The sequence below is a fragment of the Amaranthus tricolor genome, chromosome 14 (assembly GCF_026212465.1).
Source record: "Amaranthus tricolor cultivar Red isolate AtriRed21 chromosome 14, ASM2621246v1, whole genome shotgun sequence".
Classification (NCBI taxonomy): Eukaryota; Viridiplantae; Streptophyta; class Magnoliopsida; order Caryophyllales; family Amaranthaceae; genus Amaranthus; species Amaranthus tricolor.
Window position 1 is genome coordinate 4211591 of NC_080060.1, and position 22851 is coordinate 4234441.

Genomic DNA, 22851 nt, shown 5'->3' on the forward strand with positions numbered 1-22851 from the left:
AAGTACACAGTCCTTTGTAGACTAGGATTGGGACCAAACTATGTATAGTTGCATAAATGGACCACTTCTTTTTATTTTGTTTGAAGCAGTGATTATATTTTCTAATTATATAGTATAATTGTAATTAATTATTGTGTTTGATATATAGTTTTAGTACTCTTTTCTTTGAACTAATATATAGTAGGGTTCTAGTAATTAATTAAGCATTTTAATTTGTTAAATGATGTATAATTGTATATACAGTTTCAGATATCATTATGATTGGTGTCAGTAAACAAATTGATGCAGTGCTGCCTGTGACTGCTTATAGTTAGGCCACTCAGAGCATGCACCTTAGTACTGAAGATAGTATTTGATACTTGACATGTATTTGAATCCCAATTGCACTTTAAATTTAAGTGGGTTATTTTACATCAGGTATGAAGTTGACATGTGCTGCTGCTGCATCTATATTTATAGCCCAAAGGAGTTTTATGTAAGGAGGCGTATTAGAGTATATATATAACATATCTTGGGGTTTCGACGATCAAACTTAAACTTTTAGTTGAGTTGGTTCTTTGACACTTATCGCCTAATTAGGTGAGTTTAACTGATTTGTTTGTCATAGACGTACTGCTCACAATTTTTCTCAATTCGAATTTAGAATCGTGGAGAAGAGATTTTAAGGTGATTAAAAATTTGTTAAAAGAACAAACTATAATTATTTGCAGGGTAAAAATTCAAAAATTAAAATAAAAACTATCCCGCGAGACTGATAATAATCGACAAACACTGAATCTCAAACTGAGGTAGAAAGAGAAAAAAAGACTTAGGTATATAAAATGTAGACAAGATTGGAAGGATTGGAAGGGTTGATAGAAGTGGACCCAAGTCAAAGAAAAATGGAGTATTAGGAGTAAAGGATTGTGAAATGTGTGCTAAGAATAGGATGATAGAAAATTCAAATTGCTTTAAGACTTAAAGAGTACTATTCACCAAACTGTCACTTAAATTCTTATTTTCTGAATTTTCTGCACAAGATAAGCAGTGCCATTATTTCATGAATCTTTCATCCAAATAACCTGAGTCAAATTTCCTTGTACAACTACTTGTGACATCCATGACATGTACTAAGTGCTTACAATGTAATCCATAATTTTCTATAATTAGGATATTCTAGAAATCCATAAAATAAAGCAAACGAAAGTTATAGGATATTCGTTAACGAGAATAATAATATATGAAAAATTTCACATGATAGCATCGAACTTACATAAAATGTTAGTAATAACACTTTTGTAAGATTTTTCCACATGGTAGAGCATGTAGTTTATGCCTTATCTAACTGTCGTAGCATTTTCTGTAAAATTCTTGTCAATTTCCGTTTAATTCACCATTTTGACATTTCTACCCTTATTAAGTGTTGGTTGTTGTCTTTATAATTTACCTTAAACCATTTTTATGCTCTCAAATGTTTTATTCATCATTTTGACGTTTAATTCATCAACGCTCTCAAATAATGTAACAATTTTATTTTCATTCAAATTGTTGGCATTTTTTACAAAAGGTACCTAAAGCACTATTATATAAGCCATAATGTTCACTTAATGTACTTAACTAGGATTATAAAGTTTAAAAGGTGCATTTTAAGCATTAATACATACTTACTCCATTCCATATAACTTACACCAAACTAACTTTTGCATTATTGATCATTCTATATATATTAATATACATATTTCGGCTATTATACGAGAAAAAAACATAGTCATGTGGGATCTTGTTTTATTCGTCCAGTCACATATTTTCATAATACCAATATTTAAAATTTTTAGTTATGTATAACTTTAGATATAAACGATCCGACAAATGCATTGAATTGTGAAAAAATGTGTATGGTGCAAGTATTTTGGAATGAAGGAAGTATGTACTTAACTAGGTTAAATTATAAAGACTAACAATTTGAATGAAAAATTGTTACAACATTTGAGAACTTTGATGAATTAAACGGTAAATTAAATGTCAAAATGATGAATTAAACATTTGAGAGCATAAAAATGATTTAGGGCAAATTATAAATACAACAAACAACATTTAATAAGGGTAAAAACGTCAAAATGGTGAATTTAACGGAAATTGACAAGAATTTAACGGAAAATGCTACGACGGTAAACTGGATGCTATCATGTGGAAAAATCTTACAAAAGTACTATCATTAGCGTTTCATGAAAGTTGGATGCTACCATGTGGAATTTTCCATAATATATTTATAAGAATAAGAGTAAATTAGAAAACTAAATTAATTTTAACGTGTAATTTGATGATAAATTTTAGTTTTATGTTTTTAATATGAAATATAATTGATACAATTTTACATTTTAAAATTTAAAATATATTTTTATTTACTAGTTGAAATTGATTTATATCCTTACAAACAAACGTAAGACTTATTAAACAAATCAAGTTTTTAAGAAAAATGCTAAAGAGTAGAAAACAAAGGTACAAAAAAAGTATTACTTTTGTTGGGTGAAATTTGTGAAAGCAACTGGACAGAGAAAAGAAGAAAAATTTCACTAGTGGATAATCTTTTTGGGATAGAATCCATTTATGAAGTTAAAAATTATTAATTGGCCAGGTAGTTTAGACACAAACCTGTTAATTAAGGTTATAACTCAAAACATTTAATTAATAATATTATTAATGTTAAATTGTGTAATATAAAACAGTAATTAAGTGTTATTAATAAATATTAGACTCCTTCTATACTAATATCACGAATTACCAAAAACAAATATTATAATACTCAAAACCCTAATACATATTCTATTTAAAAAATGAAACATATAGCTATATAGCTTGTAGTACATTCATGATTGTAGAAGCAAATGAAATAGAAAACCTAATTATTGCCATACGTATATGGTGGCAAATACCAGGGAATTAAATTGGTATTTCACCAAAATCTAAATTAAATGTATAAATTAATTTGAAAAAAGAGTGTGGATCATGACAAATTTGGTAAAACGAACTTAAAAGAAAGGTGTGGGACAAATTTCGTGAAAGATTTTCTTCATAAAATTATACTCTCTTCGTTTCCGTTTCTTAATATTTTTCCCGTTTAGAATATTCTACTTTTGAAAGATAAATTTGATTAAAATTTTTAAGATATATATAAATGATAAAATATATTCATATGAAATCTTGTTAGATTCGTCTTAATGTATACTTTTATATTATATATTTTTTTATAATTATTTATGATATATATATATTTAGAAATATTAAAGTTTAAAATTTACTTTAAACACTATGAAAAAAGTAAATAAAAAAAACATTAAAAAAACGAGTATCAAATCAAATTAAATTGGATATTTTATTTTTCTATCCAAATTCAAACCACATTATGTTTGTTTTGTTCATGGAATAAGAGTGGAAAAGTCTTGGTCTCTAGAAAGAAGTAATGTTTAATATGTGGTGTGATTGTTGCTCCAGATCCCAGAAAATGAAGTAGCAGGAAGTAGTACTAATATTGCTGCCTATTTTTGTTTTTTTTCACCTTTACCTTTACTTTTAATTTACCTTTTTTTTTCTTTGTTTCTTTTTCTTTTTGCTCCTCTAAAAGACTAAAATGGTGGGGGTGCTTTTTGCATGGGGACCTTTCTACACACTGGTACTCATCAATATTAATGGTCTCCAGATCCCCAGACAATATAACTACACTATTTGTATACACAATGTAAGATTACATATTAACGGTGACGATCGCCAAGTAATGGGTAATAGAACACTAATGCAGTAACGGAAATGATGCGGAAATCATAACTTTTAAATATCAGTCGAATCATAAGATATTTCTTGATATGGTCCAAAACGTGGTTTTTTTACTTTTTTACAATGCCGAAAATATTTGTTCGTTTTAAGATGTGATGCGGCCTTGTTTTAACGCTATCTTAAACTCCCTACGTTTCTTTTTAAATGTCTTATTTGCTTTTTGGTACTATTCATCATTCAGTCTTAACTTGTATTATATTCTTAAGGGATATTCCACGTGGTAGCATCGAACTTTTATAAAACGCCAGTGGTAACACTTTTATAAGATTTTTCCACATGGTAGTGGTAGCATCTAGTTTATGTCTTATTTAACTGCCGTAGCATTTTCTATTAAATTCTTATCAATTTCCGTTTAATTCACCATTTTGACGTTTTTACATTTATTAAGTGTTGGTTGTTATCTTTATAATTTGTTCCAAAATATTTAACGAAAATTGACAAGAATTTAACGGAAAATGCTACGACAGGCATAAACTGGGTGCTACCATGTGGAAAAATCTTATAAAATTGCTACTATTAGCGTTTCATGAAAGTTCGATGCTACCATATGAAATTTTCCTATTTTTAACATGCATTAAACGTAGTCAAAATGAAATCTTGTTTGATTCGTCTCAACATAAGATTTATTAATATCTAGTTTTTATAACTTTTAATTATATATAATTAGTGTTATTAAGTATTGAATTTGTGCATTGACAGACATGTAAAAAGCAAATGAGACATTTGAAATGAAACAGATGAAAAAATGAAAATTAACTGGTACATTAATCTTACAACATGATCAGAATTCAGAACAATAATAGTACTGGTAGTAATAACGATGTGTTAAGAGGGTAAATTCAGCAGTGCACTGGGTTTACTCTTACTCAATGCTGAATACTGATGATGAGGGTAGAGAACACTGTCTACTCCTAAATCCTAATAGGCGATCAAAATAATGAAAAGGACACTACTAACACCATATATAGTGCAAAATCAAGGCTTATCGTACATGTATCGTAAAGGTTTTTAAATTTTTTGAATTGGTATTTTCTACGTTATAAAGGTGTACAAGAATTGTATTTTAGAGCCTTAACCATCAGCTTAAGCTTTTGGTTGAGTTAATTTTTTGACATGGTATCAGAAGCTAGCGTGACAAAAGGTCACGAATTCGAATCACAGCCAAACCTCATTTAAAGCGGAATATTCAGCGTTTGTGCGAATCCACTCTTCTAGCCCAATGGCTCTTGTGTGGTGTGTTAGACTATACTTGCTCAGTTCTTTTTTGTTTGTCCACTTTACTTTTTGCATGCATTTTTTTAGCATATTTTAAGCCTTAAAATCTCTAAGTACGTATCATAAAAAAATTATAAAAATTATATATTAAAAACTTTACATCAAGACAAATCTAACAAGATCTCATATGAATATATATTTCATCTTCAATATATACTTCAAAAATTTGATTTAAATTTTTCTCTCTTAAAGTGGACAAACAAAAAAGATCGGAGAGAATATAACATATATAGAAGCCTCAACCATCAGCTTAAGCATTTGATTGAGTTGATTCCTTGACGAATATTTAATGATTTAGGCCAATAGTTGAGATAATGCAGCCACATCAATCCATTACCGCACCGCAACCGTCCATTTTATCTTTGCTACTTGACTATTATCTTACTCGATCTTTGTTAATTCCATTGAGATTACAACATTATGCAAATGTTGTAATAGAGAAAAAGGAAGACAAAGGAAAAGGACACTACTAAATAACTTGATCTTTGCAATTTGATTGTCATTCTTTTTGATTTTTATTTCATTGAGATTGTGATATTATGTAATTTACGTGAGAGCTTAATTAAGAGAAAATAATATTGCAATTTTAATAGGACGGAGAAGCAGGAGAAAATGACAGTACTAGAGAAGAGACCGGAGTTGCAGCCTTAGGTTTGCAGAAATATTAAATTCACTCCTTTGAATTGAATACACAGCTGCTTTCTCTTTGTCTGTCTGTCTCTTCCCTTTCTTATCCCTATTATATTATTCACTGATGATCTCCAGCTTTTCTTCTATTAATAGTATTCATGTCTAACCGTCTTTCCTCCTGCAAAAACTGGTTATGTTACGGTATATAATATATTTAGACTTCAATTATTAGTTTAAGTTTTTAGTTGAGATGATTCTTTGACATGGTATTAAAGTCAACGTGACAAAAGATTACGGACTCAAATCTCAACCACCCCTTATTTAAAGTGGAACAATCAATGTCTATGCGCATTCACACTTCTAGCCCAATGGGCTCTTGTATAAAAGGACGTGTTAGAGTACATATAACATATTCGGTCCTTATCCATTAGCTTAAGTTTTTGATTGAGTTTGTTCATTCATAGGTTATGAGCTTTCCTTTTTAATCTGTAATAGAAGAGTTGAAAAAATTAGTTTTTTTTCTGACCTTATATGTAAGAATTCTCTTCTCTACTCGAATCAAGCATTTTTAGTAGCTTCCATTTTTGTCATCATCTTATTTTAACCTAAAATAGGTAATTGAGCTTTACTAGCTAGGGTTTGATTACCAAATCTTAATATTATTAAGTGATTGAGTTTAGTCTTTATAATACTTCATTCAATCTAAAGTATCCAATTTAAGATATAGATTTTTACTTTCATATTTTCATTATTTTTCAATAAAGTGTTTAAGAAAATTTGATTTTAATAAATTTAAATATTCCTCATCTATTGAAAATGCATATCCAACTATCATTAACTCAATATACACCCAAGTGGACAATTATCACAATTGTATTCTAAATAGATAACAATTGAATAACACTGAAATTGGTAAAAGGTATTCTCGTCCATTCTTATTTTGTTTTTCTTAAAAAAAATATTTAAAATTTAGAGTTAAACTTTGAATATAAATTCTTAGCAATATATATGAAAAATATATTCATATATCTTAATGAATTTATTTTAATATATTATAATTTTTAGAAATTCATAATTAAAATTTTTTAAACTTCAGGAAAAGAATAAAATAAAATAGAAGCAGAGTAATTTGATTTATTTTTAAAATATAATCCTAGCAGTAATATTTAGGTTTATATTGAGCTAAGTGATAATTGAATGTATTTGTAGAACCATGCTAATAAATTAATTATGACTTTAATGTTGTTGTCATACCAAGTTATATAGAAGATTTGTACACACCAATATTCTCTTTTAAACGAAAAAGCTTTTAATGACTCCCGTTGAATTTTCTAATTTTTTTTTTAATTTTAACAATGATCTCACAATACATGATCTCTTTTAATCACATCTACAAATGGGTTTTGTTGCTTCGGTTTTATTTATTAATGTTATTATATTATTCATCAACTACAACTTAATAAAACAACCCAAATGAACTAAAGGAGTATATAGTAGGAGTAATAAAACTACTCCATGATTTGTTAACTTGATTATGAATATAACTCGATTCATCTAAGTGTTCAATTTTCTTATTGGGTCAAATCAAATTAAATGTCTCATTTCTATTTTAAAAATGATAACTTAATCAATTTACCTTTACTAAATTTTTCGCACCTTAACACTTATTAACCTTATTTTATCCCTATTAAAATTTTAAAAATTGCACTTTTTTTTTTACATGTGGTCTCATCCGACCATTTAAAAATGATGAAAAGTCAAATAAAACACATTGGAGTAATTAAATATAAGTTATAATAGGTAAAAGATAGATGTAACATATGAGGGGATGCTAAATTGATCTATAAATAGGAGAACATATACTAAAATTTAAAAATGGACTTCTAGTGTAACTTAAATTTAGTCTACAAACTGAAACTTAAAAGCATCTATAAACAAAAATCACTTGTATTGAGCTAAGAGAATAACAAATAATGTGCACGAATATGATAATTTATTAAGTTATATAAATAAAGTTAATTGAATATAATTGTTTATTTTTCAAAATTAATCATTATACTGATCATAACTATATTTTATTTTGCTAACTAAAACAATTATTAGTAAAATGATTTTATTTCACTGATTAAAATAATTATTACTAATAAAAAATTATTTTTACTAATGATAATTTTTCTTTCGTAAATAAACCGATTAATCTGAGTATATATTAAATTTAAAGTTTACTAAAGAGAGGCTAATTAAATTATTGTGCAAAGATTATATCAAACTTCCTTCTATGAAATGAATATATGATAAAACTCATACACAAACACTTTATTGATGGCATGCTCAAAATATATACTTCTATAATTTTCTTTATCATAATTATCATTGTAAAATTATTGTAGATAAGATTTTAGTTATTATAAGTTAGCTAAATAATTAAGTTTATGAATTTTGACGTTACATAATTTAAGAGTTTTTAATTATAAGGTTATTTATAGTTAACAACTATTTTATATCCTAATTATTTTTGTATCGTAAATAAGGGTAAAATTAATTGTTTAGTCATCTAATTTACTAAAATCAAAGTTACCCAAAATATTTTTTTTCTTAAAAAGTGTACTTAAAAAATTAAAGGTTTTAGAATTGACTTTTTTCTTACTATTATTATTCAGTAAGAAATAAAGTTTAATTAAAACTCATAGTTTCCATATTTAATTACTTAGAATTTACGAGGGATAACAATATAACATGATGTATGAAATTGACATAATCTTTTATTATTTTAGTATAATGTATGATGAGTTGTTTGAGTTATAAGTTGTCTGATTTATATGGAGCTAATTCGAGTTGTCTTGCACTTCCTGCAACACGAAAATATCTGCCTTTGAATGATGCCTTGCAAGACCTTTTGACACTCAAGTCAAAGCTAAAATATATTTTGCGATTAAAATGATATTTTGTATGAATAATATAGAAAAATTGTATCTCAAACCAAATTTCAATTTCAGTTTTTCCTTTTTTCAATTTATGTTGTTCACCATTCCCATTGCTAATCCACAAGATCTTAATGTAGAAAAACTTGTATGAATAATTGTATCTCAAACCAAATTTCAATCTTCGAAAATTTTAGTTCTTTTACTTCAAATTTTATATAACTCGTGATACAAAAACAGGATTAAAACAACAATCCATATAAGTGAATATAGCGAAAATTTCATTGTTCGTGATCAACTGTTATAATTAGAAAGATTGAAAAAAATAAGATAAATAAACAATTTAATTCCGAATATAAGATTCGGAAAAACTTATGTCCCAAAATAAGCTTCCGTACATCCAAGCCTAGCCTCGGGTAAGTCGCTGTTAGTAACAGCGAATGAGGAGAAAAAAAAAAATTAAAAGGCCCTAAGTCGCTGTTAGTAACAGCGACTTAAGGGGCCTTAAGTCGCTGTTACTAACAGCGACTTAAAAAAAAAAAAATATATATATATTTTTTTTTTTAAAATTTTAATAGTACTGAACTTGAAATCGCTGTATTATTTTATTTTTGAAGCAGCTTGTTTTTTAAGCTTCAAACAATTATTTTATAGTAGATGAACTAACTATATAAACTTGTTATTGTTTGATTAATCTTCCGATGTGGGATTGTTTTCTGGAACACATCAAAATAAATAAAACCAAAAATTAGCTCACGAATAGAGCACCGATGTGGGACTGATACTTGTCTTACCAGTTACCACTTACGAAGGTACACCATTTTGTGGAGCATATTCAATTACAAAGTTGCAGCATTAGGATGCACGATACTTGTCTTTTCAATGGGTTGATGTTGATATGTATCACAACACTGTTGTGCTGCTACAATCTTAAGTCGAAAACACATCAGTAGTGATTCATTAGAACTTTATGTAATCCAGTATACTTTGAGCAGGTAATATATATGATGTGTATTATCTGGCTTTAGACTCACATATGATAACATTTTGTTTTAAGAGCTGTTATAATCTATCAACAGGCATTCTGGAGAACTCCTCAGAAACCCTTTCGACAGGTATGCCTCACGTATATCTTTTAAAGTTTAAGTAGATCATCAAAAGTTGTCTAATTTCATTTATTCTCCATGACCTGTGTTACTTGCTCAAGTTGTTCATTGCACTTTCAGAGTCTGGAACTTTAAATTTTGTCGAAAGATATAACTTACTATATCTGATTGGAGAAGACAAGATTCCTTCTTACCCTCTGTCAGTCTGTACTAAACAAATACTTTTTTCTAAATGTGTGGATGTGGATTTAAATGCGTCAATCTTCATTGACATTCAATGTTGATTACTCTTTTAGATATTGCCTTGTTAGAATTTGCTGATGGTGATTCTCCCATGTTGCTAATTGTGGGCATTGTATTACAGAGGTTTTATATGGTTAAACCTTGTTCCAAGGAGATGAAATGTGATGTGGAGGTAAGTTTTTTAGCTTATGTAAATCGAGAATTCTGTCATAGCAAGCCAAGTGATAAAACTTTGTGTAAATTAAGAAGATGACATCGATAAATTGACAGTTGACAGAAAGTAGAGATCTATTGGTATATTAGCTCTATTCTTTCCACCACTTGTGACCCCAAAATAAATCATCATCATATCCTCTTCTCTTACTGGAAGCTGGAAGAATTTGTTTCTCTGTCATCATCATCATACCCAACGTATCATGCTCATAGGAACTATGATCAGGGTCTAAGGAGGAAGGAAGGCGACAATTCATACTTATGTCACCATCACTTTTTTCCTCCGAAAAGTTCAGATCTAATATGTCATCTTTTTTGACAATGGCAGTTAAGTACATATGCTATTAGAGACATGGAAGAGTATAAGAATTTCTGTGATCGACCAAAGGATCAACGTCCACTTCCAGAAGAAGTGATTCGGGTGAGTCTGCTCTAGCATGATATAATCTTCTGTATGGAACATCAATCTTCAATTCCTTTGAGTTATGCTAGTTTCTTGAATAGAAAATTTAAGCTTTGTTATTTCAGGAGCATGCTGAAATGTTAATTTCTATGAAGTGGTATGGTAGATTTAAAATTATATCTATGGTATTGGAGCTGTAGGCCTTTTTGTGATCAACAAAAGAAAAGAAATTTCCACTTGGCTGAAAGTAATCTGTTTATCATGATTGTTTAGAGATTTTACTCCTGCGAATCTGCAATGTCATTGTATTCATCATCCTAAAAACCTTTTGTGCAGCTAGTCACTAAAACCTACTAATATTTACATCAATTATTTTCTGTATGGTTCTGTAGAGCAGTTTCTAATTGTTATCGAGTGTGCCTTCGTAAGTGGTAACTGGTAAGACAAGTATCAGTCCTACATCGGTGCTCTATTCGTGAGCTAATTTTTGGTTTCATTTATTTTGATGTGTTCCAGAAAACAATCCCACATCGGAAGATTAATCAAATAATAACAAGTTTATATAGTTAGTTCATCTATTATTAAATAATTGTTTGAAGGTTAAAAAACAAGCTGCTCCAAAAACAAAATAATACAGCGACTTCAAGTTCAGTACTATTAAAATTTAAAAAAAAAATTTTTTTTTTTTTTTTTTTTTTTTTAAGTCGCTGTTAGTAACAGCGACTTAAGGGGTTGACTGGTCAATTCCTTAAATCGCTGTTACTAACAGCGACTTAGGGCCTTTTAATTTTTTTTTTTTCTCTTCATTCGCTGTTACTAACAGCGACTTATCCGAGGCTAGACTTGGATGTACGGAAGCTTATTTTGGGACATAAGTTTTCCCGAATCTTAAATTCGAAATTAAATTGTTTATTTATCTTATTTTTTTCAATCTTTCTTATAATTACTCCTATTAGTTAAACGTCCAATAGCAACCAGACGATTCGGACTATTCATTCACTTAGGGAGGTATACAATATTTACATTGAATTTGTGTTGAACATACATATTTCTAACAAAGGTGGTGGCATGAAAACCCACCAAGAGTACCACAATACTTGATGTTAATTCCCAACAGAACTCTAATAATAATAATATTACAAATTATTGTGTGACACAGTCTTATCGTAAAACGTTCCTCAACCATAGGTTGTACATCCCATTTAATACAATTATTAATATATAAATTATTTATTTTGAGATCGTCTCTCATAAAAATAACTCTTACAACATTGACACAATGTTAGTTAAGCATTGTCTCTCAATGGCTTTGATTTAGCTACAACGAGATTAGAAGAGAGTGCGAGAGCCAAAAAAATATAATAAAATCACATACAACCCATAATAAAAATTGCGAAATTAAGGGGACATAATAGGGAGTAAAAGAGTTCTTACTCTCATAGAAGTCAAAACACATTGTATAGGTCAATACAACACAAAATTTCATTATCCAATATCATTAAGTGGCTCCTCCTAGGGTGGGGTTAGACTTTAGAGGGTCAGACATATACAACTTTGCCCTTGTGAGTGATCAGACTAACAAAGAAATTGTTCCCGACTAACCGTTTGTAGCAAATGTCATGAGCAAAAAGTACATAGAAATATGATTTAATGAATCATTTTACTTTAATTATCATAATCTAAAATACAAATCTAAAAATCCGTGGCCCTATCAAAATAAGGGACAGAATTGTAAAAAACTCCAATGTTAGGCATGGTCCAAAATCATGTCACTTTCCTCCATGAATAGCAAGTAGAAGATTCAATATAAGATCAGTAAGATCTGTTGATAAAGCATAATTTTATACAAGCAGGATCTTTAACAATATGCTCTTCTTCTTCTATGATAATAATGACATAAGTACTCATATTCATAAAGAATAAGGCAACAATAGTAAGTAACCATGTTAACATGAATCAATCAAAATGAAGTCTTCTGTTTGTTTGGATTTACCCGCAATCTTCCAGCATAATACCGGTGTACAGGCAAACTAGAGTTCATATACAGCACAAGAAAGCATACGCCGCAATATTACATAGGAAAATCTCAACGGCCGCAGTATAAGTACATTAGTATCAAACAGGCCTCGACATTTTGGATACAGACTTGTTTCAAGTTGACAACCCTTTTTAACAAAAGACTATCGAAACAGAAAGTCTAGAACTTCGTAGATTTAAGTTTTTAATCACATTCAAGTCCAAAGAATAAGTTATAAGCCTACAACCTATGGTTTACTGTTGCACTCTTCTATTTCTATAACGTATATTTTAACTACAATTACAAAAAGAGGCCAACCGTTAAGAACATATGGCCATATCACAGCTCATGCATAAGATAGATAACCGGGAAAAGGAATGATCCATCATCAGGGAACAAAAAAGGAGGGTACTTGCTTAAGGAACTGGTACTGGCAGTGACACAAGTTGAAATAATAAAATTTGTGACACCCATGAGATGGCACTGAATAATAAGCCAAAACACCAATAAACTTTGAGTCAGATTATTACCTCTGCGATAATGCTATGAGCCAGAGGTAGTTATTTTGGCAATTTCTTCTTGTTGCTTTACATCACCAGTTTCAACAATTTTAGCGTAAAAGGCCCATGATAAGTTTGCCTCTGTAATGGGCCTTTGACCAAATGGATTTTCTTGAATGAATTTCTGAACATTCTCAGCTTCTGCCAGTCTTTCAAGATATGCACGGATATTGCCACCAGGTCCTGTCGTGATTTTAAATAGTGAACATGCATTTTACGGCATTATGGATGACTAAAGGGAATACGCAAGAAAGAAAGCAGCAAAAGCTTTCACCAATGCATAGAAAATATGAACAACAGAGACACGAAACGTGTATAATTGAAGATACAGAGCTACAAGCTAGATCCAAACGTGTATATTTGAAGCATAACCAGCATCTCAAAGATGACTAACCAAGACAGACACAAAATAATAGTACCCTTCATCAAGTGGATTCATAAAAGAAATTTCTACATACCATATGAATAATATGTCTTGAGGGCACCTTACCTAGTGATTTGTCTCGAGCATCCTTGAATGAGTATGGATATGGAAATATGGATGTGTAAGGCTGTATGATAAACACACCAAACTAAGAGTGAGCTAACAACGAATGATGAACAGAAGACTCTTCCAGCAAAATCCTTATTCTACACAGAACAGAAGACTCATTAAGCACTTACAGGGTTTCGTAAAGCCTTGTATGGTGAATCATCCAATAAAACAGTATTTGTTTCATTGTAAGTCCCCTTTTTCCAAGGAAGAGTTTCCCCATTGTTATCCCATAGGTTTTTAAGTTCCTTTAGTACAAGAGGCTTCTTCCGGTTCTCAATAGTTGTGTACCCAGTGGCAGTACAGTGGGATTGATCCTGCACAGAGTTGAAAATAATTACACAGAGCAAGAAGTTCCAAGATAAATAACAGCACCTATAAAGCATCCAGAATTCCATAATCTTATCTAAGATGGAGAAAAGTTGGGTCTGGTTTATGTCTTAACTGGATTTAGGACCTACCTAATCATTAAATGGATTTAGGACCTCCCCAATCATTATCCTCCCTGCCTCTCACATAATTTTCCAATATAAATTAGTTCATGAAGGTAACATCTCAAGTAAGCTTAGTTAGAGACAAAATAAAGCATCTCATTTGGAACTTGTGTCACTAAGAAATTTGATTATAACATAGTGCAAAAACAGAGCCCCATCACCAAATTGTGGTCGTGGTGTAAAGTTATTTGAGCATACCATGATCAACAAATAGGTCAAGACAAGCCGTTTGGCAACCATTACTGCAATCGTGACCAAAACCATATTTTTCACAATGGATTATAACCAAATGCGTAATTAACCAGAATGTTGTCAGTATGTTCATTTGTTACTAATTGAGGAACCACATTCAGTTTTATTATCATTTCATCCAGACCAAAATATTACACAGCCTTAGCCACACATCTTTGCATGTCGGACAATGAGTTCTGAAATTGAACAAGTTTCCTGGATACAAGACCTAATGTTGATAGCACCATTTATAGCAAGATTTCATTTCTCACTTCCTTGTCCTTTATAAAATAGTTATAACATGCTGGAAACTAATGGAAAAATAAATAAAGGTTTCAAGGTGATTCTCACAAAAAATAATTTGGAAATAATAATGCTGCAAATCTACAAAAATCAGGAACTCAAATAGATAGCGTGAATCAAAATGGGACTTAAACATTGCGTATTGCTAGTGTTGTATACTTTCGTGAACATTATAGGATACAACAATATTGCAAAAGATCCAAGTTTGGAAGCAAAATTTAGCCCACAGAGATCTGGCACAAAGCTAATAAGAAAAAAAATGATTTCTAAAGTTGGTCAAAACGCTACAAGTAGCTGAAATACCCTCTTATAAATCTTGATGCCAATCCAACATATCACCAATTGCCTCACTATATCTGGCATCACCAAACACCTTCCTATATTGAATTTGAGGAGTTGGTGAAGATGTCATATATTTCAAGAGATTAGAGGTAATAGTCTTGCAAGAGATCCAACTTTGGTAAGCGGAGAAAACTTAGACAGTGTAGTGAGATCTGACAATAAGATAAAATAGTTATGTTGATTTTTAATGTTGGAGAAAATGGGCTCTATCACAAGTAGCTAAACCAGACTAAGAAAGTGAGTAACCTTTTTGTTGAGAGAATAGGTAGATGTAAAGGACGAGCAATTGACGATATGATTAAACATAGTTGAAACATACCCCAAAGACAAAAAGAGGTGTTTTAACCGGTGTAACATAATCGCTATTCACTAGCTAATTCTTTTTATGGATTTGCGATTCGTTCAAAATGTACCAAATATACCCAAAGAATCATGTGACACAAATTTTAACCCATTCAAGACAAACTCAAAACAAAAGAACATGTGTAAACTAGTTTTAAATGGAGGAGGAAATTTGGAAGACGAGATACAATATCTTAGCATGGAGAAGCTACATAGTATGTACGACTAAGGAATTTAATGCCTTACCCAACAAAAAAGCAATCTTTTCTGGTTATCTCTCAAAAGAAAGTCCACTATCCTTGTCACGTTTTTGCTGCAATGCAAACAGAAAAGGTATGCCACGTGAGTATATCAGTATAAGCTCAAAAATGTTTGCGAAGGTACAAACCAAGTTCAGATATGTTGAGGAGTGACTAAAATTTTTCCCAATCATTTGGTCAACAACAGGGTTCTCATATACCCTTTTCATTGGTCAATCCAAGATAGATAACATAAAAAGAACTTTCATGGTGACATTGAATCGGTGGATGAAAACCAATAGGGTCAACGCTTAACTGAAGCTAGAATGAAAAGAGTTAAAACTAAGTCAGCATAAGAAAGTATATGAAATATCATATTGGCACGGATGATCATAGCATTCGTATTGTAAGATACAAAAGAGTTCCTTCCAAGTGCGTGTTTCAAATACTTTAGGATCAATATTCACGAGATCTTGATTTTAATCAACACGTAAGGCATAGAATTCAGTTGCAGGTGCGTCACTAAGGTTAAAGAGATAAGTCTACTACACAGCCATTAGATCATTTGGGTCATAATGTTGGACTTTCAGGAGATATTATTGGAGGAATAGAGAGACAACTAAGATGCACGTATTAAGATGGATGGATGGACATGCTTTACAGAACACAAAAGTGTCTAGTAAATCCGTATATGCAAAACAAAATGAGTGAAAATCGTTTATGTTGGTTTAGTCATGTGTAAAGGAGACCTGTTGAGTTATAAAGTGACCTTGAGGAGCTTAAAAGAGGAAGTAGTAGGCTGCAGATGACCTGGATAATGGGAGTGAAGAATGACAGGAAGAGTTAGGGTTTACAGGAGCATATAAGTATATAATAATAGATATAAAAGAAAGGAGGAAAAAATATATATATCAATGATAATTGGAATTGATTTTCTTAGTTGTCGATTAATATTAAATGGGGTCGCAAAAGTTATAATCTGTGTTACCAACTCAAACATCGAGTTGTTTTGGTTCTTAGCACACCCCATATGCTGTGAATAAGGCGTTGGCATTGTTGCAAAAACCAAAATGAATTAGGAAAATGAAAGCTACCACTACAACAAAAATAGATGAGATAAGAGCAAATCTAACTTTGTAATCAAAGATAACAACAGAAAGTTCACGTACAATCAACAATTGCTACTAGTGCATAATAGCTAACACAAGAGAATTGATATATCTTAACAATCTACAATGATCAAAGACACGTCGAAACTTCTCAGACAAACTTTCTCATTTCAATTATACTAACTGACCGTATCAAACAAGACATAATCACAACGGACACACACTGGAGAAATGTAGATTCTTTGCAAGTGATACAATCAAGAGAAAAAAGTTTATCATGATGCACACTACCTTCCGGTGACTATATGAACAAACAAAAAAATGCATAAATCTATCAAGATCACTTACTTGGCTCTTGACGACCAAATGCCCACATCAAATCTTTCAAAGCAGCACTTTATGAAATCATCACAGAAAGGTCGTTTGAAGACTGAAAACAGCAGGAATAGATCAGACTAAGATATAGAAGACATAAAGAAATGACAAAACGAAAAAATCATGGAGGTCGAAGTTACCAACCTCCTTTTCCTGATACAATTGTGTCTGGCTTAAGACGAGAAGGATAATCTCCAACAATATCAGCCAAAATCCCATTCACATCAAGGACAAGAAGCTTTCTTCTAGAGAGAGGAATAATTGCTTTTGGTGAGGCATGTGATGCTTGCAGTGAGTGACTAACAGTGTTACCAACAACTAAAGTTTTATCATCAGTAGTAGGTAGTGTAGACTCTGCAGTTTCACCAATTTTGTCGGTCACTTCAATTTCCTGCTGTTTATGTTGACTGTCATGCACGACCATATCCTCCAAATCATTATTTTCAGAATTTGGCACCCCATGTTTTAAGGCATCAGCTACTTCCTTCATGGCATCTTCACAAGAAACTAATCCATGATGCTTTTTTTTCCTCTCCTTCGAACACGTTTTTATTGCTGGCATAAATTCTGCATTAGTTTCATCTCTCTCCCGATCCAAATTACCAGTCACATCAACATTTTCTTCTGTTACTAACATAGTCAAATTAGCAACCTCTGGAGAAACAAAGTGATGTTCACATGACCTTGTTGAATCTGATTCAAAATCTTCCTGGCTACTAACAACTGTACTCTGAGACCTGTCAACTGCTAATTCCTTGTCATTTTGGTCTGTACAATTGGGCTGCAAAGCACATGTCACAGACACGGCATTATGTTTTTCATTAACGGTTGAAACATTTGAGCCATGATTGCCATTAGGACACGGATCTGTCTGCAGACATTGATTAACCACTCCATGGCCATGAGGCAACACAACCTTGGAATCACTTGCTTCACAAGAACGATCATGAACTGAGGTAGCTTGAGCTTTAGAATGATGTTGGGTATTTGCATGGTACGTAGCCCTCTCATACTTGAAAGAACTACAATTATACTGAAAACGTGCTACATTATAGCCCCTATCTCTATATAAGTCAATCCGAGAATCACATCTCCTGAAATTTCTACAATGAATATGATCTTTGGGAGAAAAAGGAGATCTACTCCTGCTTCTACGCCTTTTGAATGGACGACTCCACAGACTAAAATCCTCATGTCTTTCAGTAGGACTGCAGAAACGTGCAATTTTTTCTTCAGAAATTTCGCATTTACTCCCATACGTAACTGATGCATCAACCTTTTCATCAAGAATTTTACTAATAGAATTATTTACGGACTCCATTTTAGTTTCCTTGACACAGCTTTCAATATTCTTGCTTTCACCTAATGACATATTAGAGTTCGTAACAGCATCATGCTCTTGATTAATTATTGTATTGTTGCTATTATTTTCCATAGAAAAATTGCTATTACCTCCAGCAGCCCCTATGGGATTTTTATTCCAGACAGAACTAGCATATGCATGGTACCCATGAAGATATCTGCAAGAATCTCCATTGGTGCACCTCCCCTTGGTAAACTGTAAACAAACCTCTCGTACAGGGTGCAATTTCACACAAGAATCTCCAAGATAACATCTTCCGTGAAGAAAATTTTGGCAAGGTGACCTCTTACGAAGGTCATCAAAAAAAGGCTTAGTCCTTGAATGCTTATGCATATTTGGTTTGTCATGCCCTTGAGATGCTCTCAAAGTGAAATCTCGACCACCCTCACGACATACAGGATTACTTGAACTGAGATCATGCCTAGACTCTGGGTGCCAACGTCTGCAAAATGATCCAAATTTGCAATGCCCTCGAAGGAAATTGCGACAAGGAGATATGCTCCTCCGTTGTCCTGAAGCACTGTCCCTGCGTCCTTCAGCAAACCCAGAAACTTTTACTGCTCCATCTACTTTCTGTTCTACTCTAGATCCATAAGTGGATCGACCATACCTGACAGATTCAGTGTGCGAAAATGAGCAAGACGATCCGCGGTAGCACATCCCCCTCTGAAATTTACGACAAGGAGATCTGCTCCTGAAGCCATCATATGACAGCCTAGTTCTAGAATCACTATCATTAGTTTCTCTATATGATAACCTTCCACGATCATTCTGATAAAACCTAGATCCATCATGTTCAACAGATCCAGAATGCTGAAACTTACAATACTCTCCCCGAGCACAAGCGCCTCGCAAGTTGTCACGACAAATGGGAATTTGAGGCTTCTCTAGTCTTAAATGATCACCATCAGTCAAACTCTTGGGACACCAATTTTCTGACTGATCCTTGTCAAGATGAGCACTATTACTATTCATCACACCATTATAGACTTGACGGAAGCATTGCTCTTGAGATAATGGTCTTTCGGTAACACTCTGCTCCATTCTAAGACGAGCTTGGTAATTCCTGCTTTATTTCAAGAAGATTGTACTCATCAACTTGGTGACTTTTTTTCACTTTCTGGCGTGCTGTAAGATTTGAGAAAGTCCAAATTCACACAATCTAGCAATGAAAACCACCAATGAATGAAGTGTACAAAAATTAAACAATCCTTTTTAGAATATAATGTCCACACCTAAATTTGCTAAGGAAAAAGGGGACTAAATATAATATGTACGAAAGAAAAAAAATATCACAAAAGGAAAGTGTTGTAACGACTCAAAAAATACCAAAAATGCCAAACCCTTAATCCCAATATGGAAAATCAGATCGTCGTTGATGAATTGATGTATAATGCACAAAAGTTGAAAGCAGTTCAAGAGTCCCCATAAAAAGTAGAAGGATAATGAACTCACGTGTTTGTATTGGAAATCCAAACCTCAAGACTCCAATCCCCCTCGCACATAATTTATACATCTATAGGTCCATTTATCACAGAAGCAAAAAGCAAATATAACATTGCAGCTATTTATCAATCAAAAGTCAAAACCAACCCCAATATAAAATTTTTAATGTATAAACATTGGACTCTAAATGGATATATCAAAATTCTTGTAAATGGATTCTGAGTTACAGCTAAGATACCCCTGCAGAGTTGACACTATGGAACAGATGTTGACACATAGAGCAGTTAGGTCTCAAACTCAGCTCAACAAAACATATCTTTAAGCCATTTGCAAGCAAGCTTATCATCTTATATAAGCAAATCATAGGTTAGAACCAGGTCTACATAGAACAGGATAAAACATCATTCTAATATCAACCATTAATGAATGCAATGCTTTACATCTACCTCCACTTGGCAAACCCAAGACATTACTAGAATTCCTGTCTTTAGAGGCTCTAACCTTATTCTTCCCATTTGCAAGGTTCAAGCGACCTAGACTATCTTTAGTGTATCCATAGTTCTGAAATGAAAGGTTTAGGACCTCGCTAAGGTGCAGAATAAGAAGAAAATGGCAAGAAAAACAGAGTATAACGATGGAGTAAACACACAAACAATGCAAGAGACCAAACAAGTGTTTTAATGGTGTCTTGAACACCTCACCTCAAATAGCAGTGTATTTCATTAATGGAAATCACTCATGCTAATACAAGAAAACACACTAGAGCTCTCGAACCCTATTCCTCCCTATTGTATTAGCCTTTTACCCACTCTAACACTGGTTTTAGGCCCAATATATAGCCTATTAAATCAGTAGAATAACCCTAAAAAAGGACAATACGTGTCCAACAGACTGCACCTGTCATAAAGTGACTGCTGGAATGAGGCAGCCAACTGCTTGAACGAACAGTCTCTGATCTGCTCTTCTGTTGGATGCTGTCTTGTTTGAGACAGCCATGATGTGACCCGCTTTGCACCTACTTTCTTGCTTCTAACGACTAACAATGTCCCAAATATCAAGTATTACACCCCAATGCACACCCATTACTTCCCTCTAATGTGTATGCCACGGTATAAGCAATAAGGTGAGCAAAATCACCTTCTACACTACGTGATTTGGTACTTGGCACAACAAGTTCAAACAAAATGCAAGCATAAATTCACTTCTACTTATTAATACTACAGAAATTAATAATTCAATCATTCATATCAATTAATATTACAAAATCATATATACAGTCACAGATCAAACTCCGACATAATTTAAAGATGATTTTTTGGCAAAAACAAAATCTCCAAGTTTGTCACTTTCACAAACACGCGATAAACTCCATAAAGAAAAGATCGGCAAAAACAATCAATAATCAAAAAGATTAATCCAAACTAAAGAAAAAACACCATAAAGATAGATAATTAACTTGAAAAATACCTTCAAAATTAAATAAAAGACGAAATCGAAGCCGAAAGCGTCAATGATATCAACGATCTGACAATTAAGATGAAGAAAGAGACAAAAGAATTAGTAGGAAAAAAGTGCAGAGACCACCATTAACAGTTTCTTGAAGCAACTTCCATGGCGGTGAGATTTGGAAGAGAGAGATTAGGTAGGTGATGGGATATGGCCTATAGGCGGTGGTGGCTTAATTGATGTCAACGGAGGAAAGAGTCAAAGTGGGATTTGGTGAGGACGAGTGGTTACCATATTCTTCTCTTGGTTGGCCCGTTTCTTACGTGCTGCGGTGCTGGTACCTCAACTTCAATTTGGTTTTTTGCTTTCTTTAAATTACAAGATAAACCCAGAGAATGGGATTTGGGAGGGCTACGCCTACAAGCAACAATTAAATACAAGATCTAATCTCAAAACTTATATTTGCTTTTCAATTATAATGACTCTTGTATGAGACCTTCTAAGCCGTGTAATTTTGAAATTGGTAAATTGAATGTTAATTTTAAATTTCTTTTAGGTTTTAAAATTGATAAAAATAATAATAATTGAATCGACCCAAATAAGATCTTACCCTGTCACATAAGATTTTGTGTTCCAACTGTGATAAATCCCTATTATTAATATGGCCAAAGTTCAATTTCAATAAAGGGGAATTTGGTTTGATAAGGATAATAAAACAGATTTGAAGTCAGTTTAGACTTTAGAAGGTGTAAAACAAACAATAACCCATTGTTTGGTTTATGAATGGAAATAGAAGCTCCGCAATTGCTTTTAAATGAAGAAAGATAAGCATATGAAAGTGAAGAGAAAGAGAGAACCTTTGCTTCTCGATGACTATGATCACCATTACCTTTATGTAATTCATTTTGTTATCAAAAGCCAAGAACTATGATGAATTTAAATTGTACTTCTTTCGTTTCTTTGAATTTTTACCATTATCTTCATGTAACTGATTTGGTTATGAAAACACCAAAATAAATGCCAAAAAATATTATTTTTTTCATTTCTTTGAATTTACATAATAAGACGATATCATATAAGATTTGTCGAAAGATTGAAAAAAATAAGATAAATAAACAATTTAATTCCGAATATAAGATTCGGAAAAACTTATGTCCCAAAATAAGCTTCCGTACATCCAAGCCTAGCCTCGGGTAAGTCGCTGTTAGTAACAACGAATGAGGAGAAAAAAAAAAATTAAAAGGCCCTAAGTCGCTGTTACTAACAGCGACAAAAAAAAAAAAATTTTTTTTTTTTAAAATTTTAATATTGTACTGAACTTGAAGTTACTGTAGTTTTTTGTTTTTGGAGCAGCTCGTTTTTTAGCCTTCAAACAGTTATCTAATAGCAGATGAACTAACTATATAAACTTGTTATTGTTTCATTAATCTTCCGATGTGGGACTGTGGCTT

The 22851-nt window shown here is 32.0% G+C and overlaps 2 protein-coding genes across 5 annotated transcripts; one reads left to right on the forward strand and one right to left on the reverse strand.

Annotated features, from left to right (window-relative positions):
• The first annotated feature begins 10019 nt into the window (after window positions 1–10019).
• Window positions 10020–10884, forward strand: LOC130799200 (chromophore lyase CRL, chloroplastic-like). The gene is made up of 3 exons (XM_057662308.1): window positions 10020–10157; window positions 10527–10619; window positions 10727–10884. The coding sequence occupies exons 1-3, from the start codon at window positions 10020–10022 to the stop codon at window positions 10799–10801; spliced, it is 306 nt and encodes a 101-aa protein (XP_057518291.1). The 3' UTR covers window positions 10802–10884.
• Window positions 10885–12535: 1651 nt separating this feature from the next.
• On the reverse strand, window positions 12536–21891 carry LOC130800386 (uncharacterized). Of its 4 annotated transcripts, XM_057663873.1 has the most exons (8): window positions 21692–21887; window positions 21422–21478; window positions 17290–19670; window positions 17119–17200; window positions 15669–15735; window positions 13842–14027; window positions 13669–13729; window positions 12536–13361 (listed from the first exon to the last, which is right to left on the reverse strand). In XM_057663873.1, exons 3-8 carry the CDS (start codon window positions 19550–19552, stop codon window positions 13162–13164), a joined length of 2859 nt encoding a protein of 952 aa, XP_057519856.1. In that variant the 5' UTR covers window positions 19553–19670; window positions 21422–21478; window positions 21692–21887; the 3' UTR covers window positions 12536–13161. The 4 variants fall into 4 exon arrangements, 3 of the variants coding, with proteins under 3 accessions (XP_057519856.1, XP_057519855.1, XP_057519857.1); XM_057663872.1 differs by having other exon boundaries at window positions 21422–21887; XR_009039413.1 differs by lacking the exons at window positions 12536–13361; window positions 15669–15735 and having other exon boundaries at window positions 21422–21891.
• Between the last annotated feature and the right edge of the window lie 960 nt (window positions 21892–22851).

Excerpts from the sequence above, each read along its gene's own strand:
- LOC130799200 (XM_057662308.1), top strand. The coding sequence starts at position 10,020 with ATGTTGATTACTCTTTTAGATATTGCCTTGTTAGAATTTGCTGATGGT. Across the intron at positions 10,158-10,526 it reads AGATGAAATGTGATGTGGAG|TTAAGTACATATGCTATTAG; the intron begins GTAAGTTTTTTA and ends TGACAATGGCAG. Across the intron at positions 10,620-10,726 it reads TTCCAGAAGAAGTGATTCGG|GAGCATGCTGAAATGTTAAT; the intron begins GTGAGTCTGCTC and ends TTGTTATTTCAG.
- LOC130800386 (XM_057663873.1), bottom strand. The coding sequence starts at position 19,552 with ATGGAGCAGAGTGTTACCGAAAGACCATTATCTCAAGAGCAATGCTTC. Across the intron at positions 17,201-17,289 it reads AATTGTATCAGGAAAAGGAG|TCTTCAAACGACCTTTCTGT; the intron begins GTTGGTAACTTC and ends TGCTGTTTTCAG. Across the intron at positions 14,028-15,668 it reads AAAGATTGCTTTTTTGTTGG|GATCAATCCCACTGTACTGC; the intron begins GTAAGGCATTAA and ends AACTCTGTGCAG.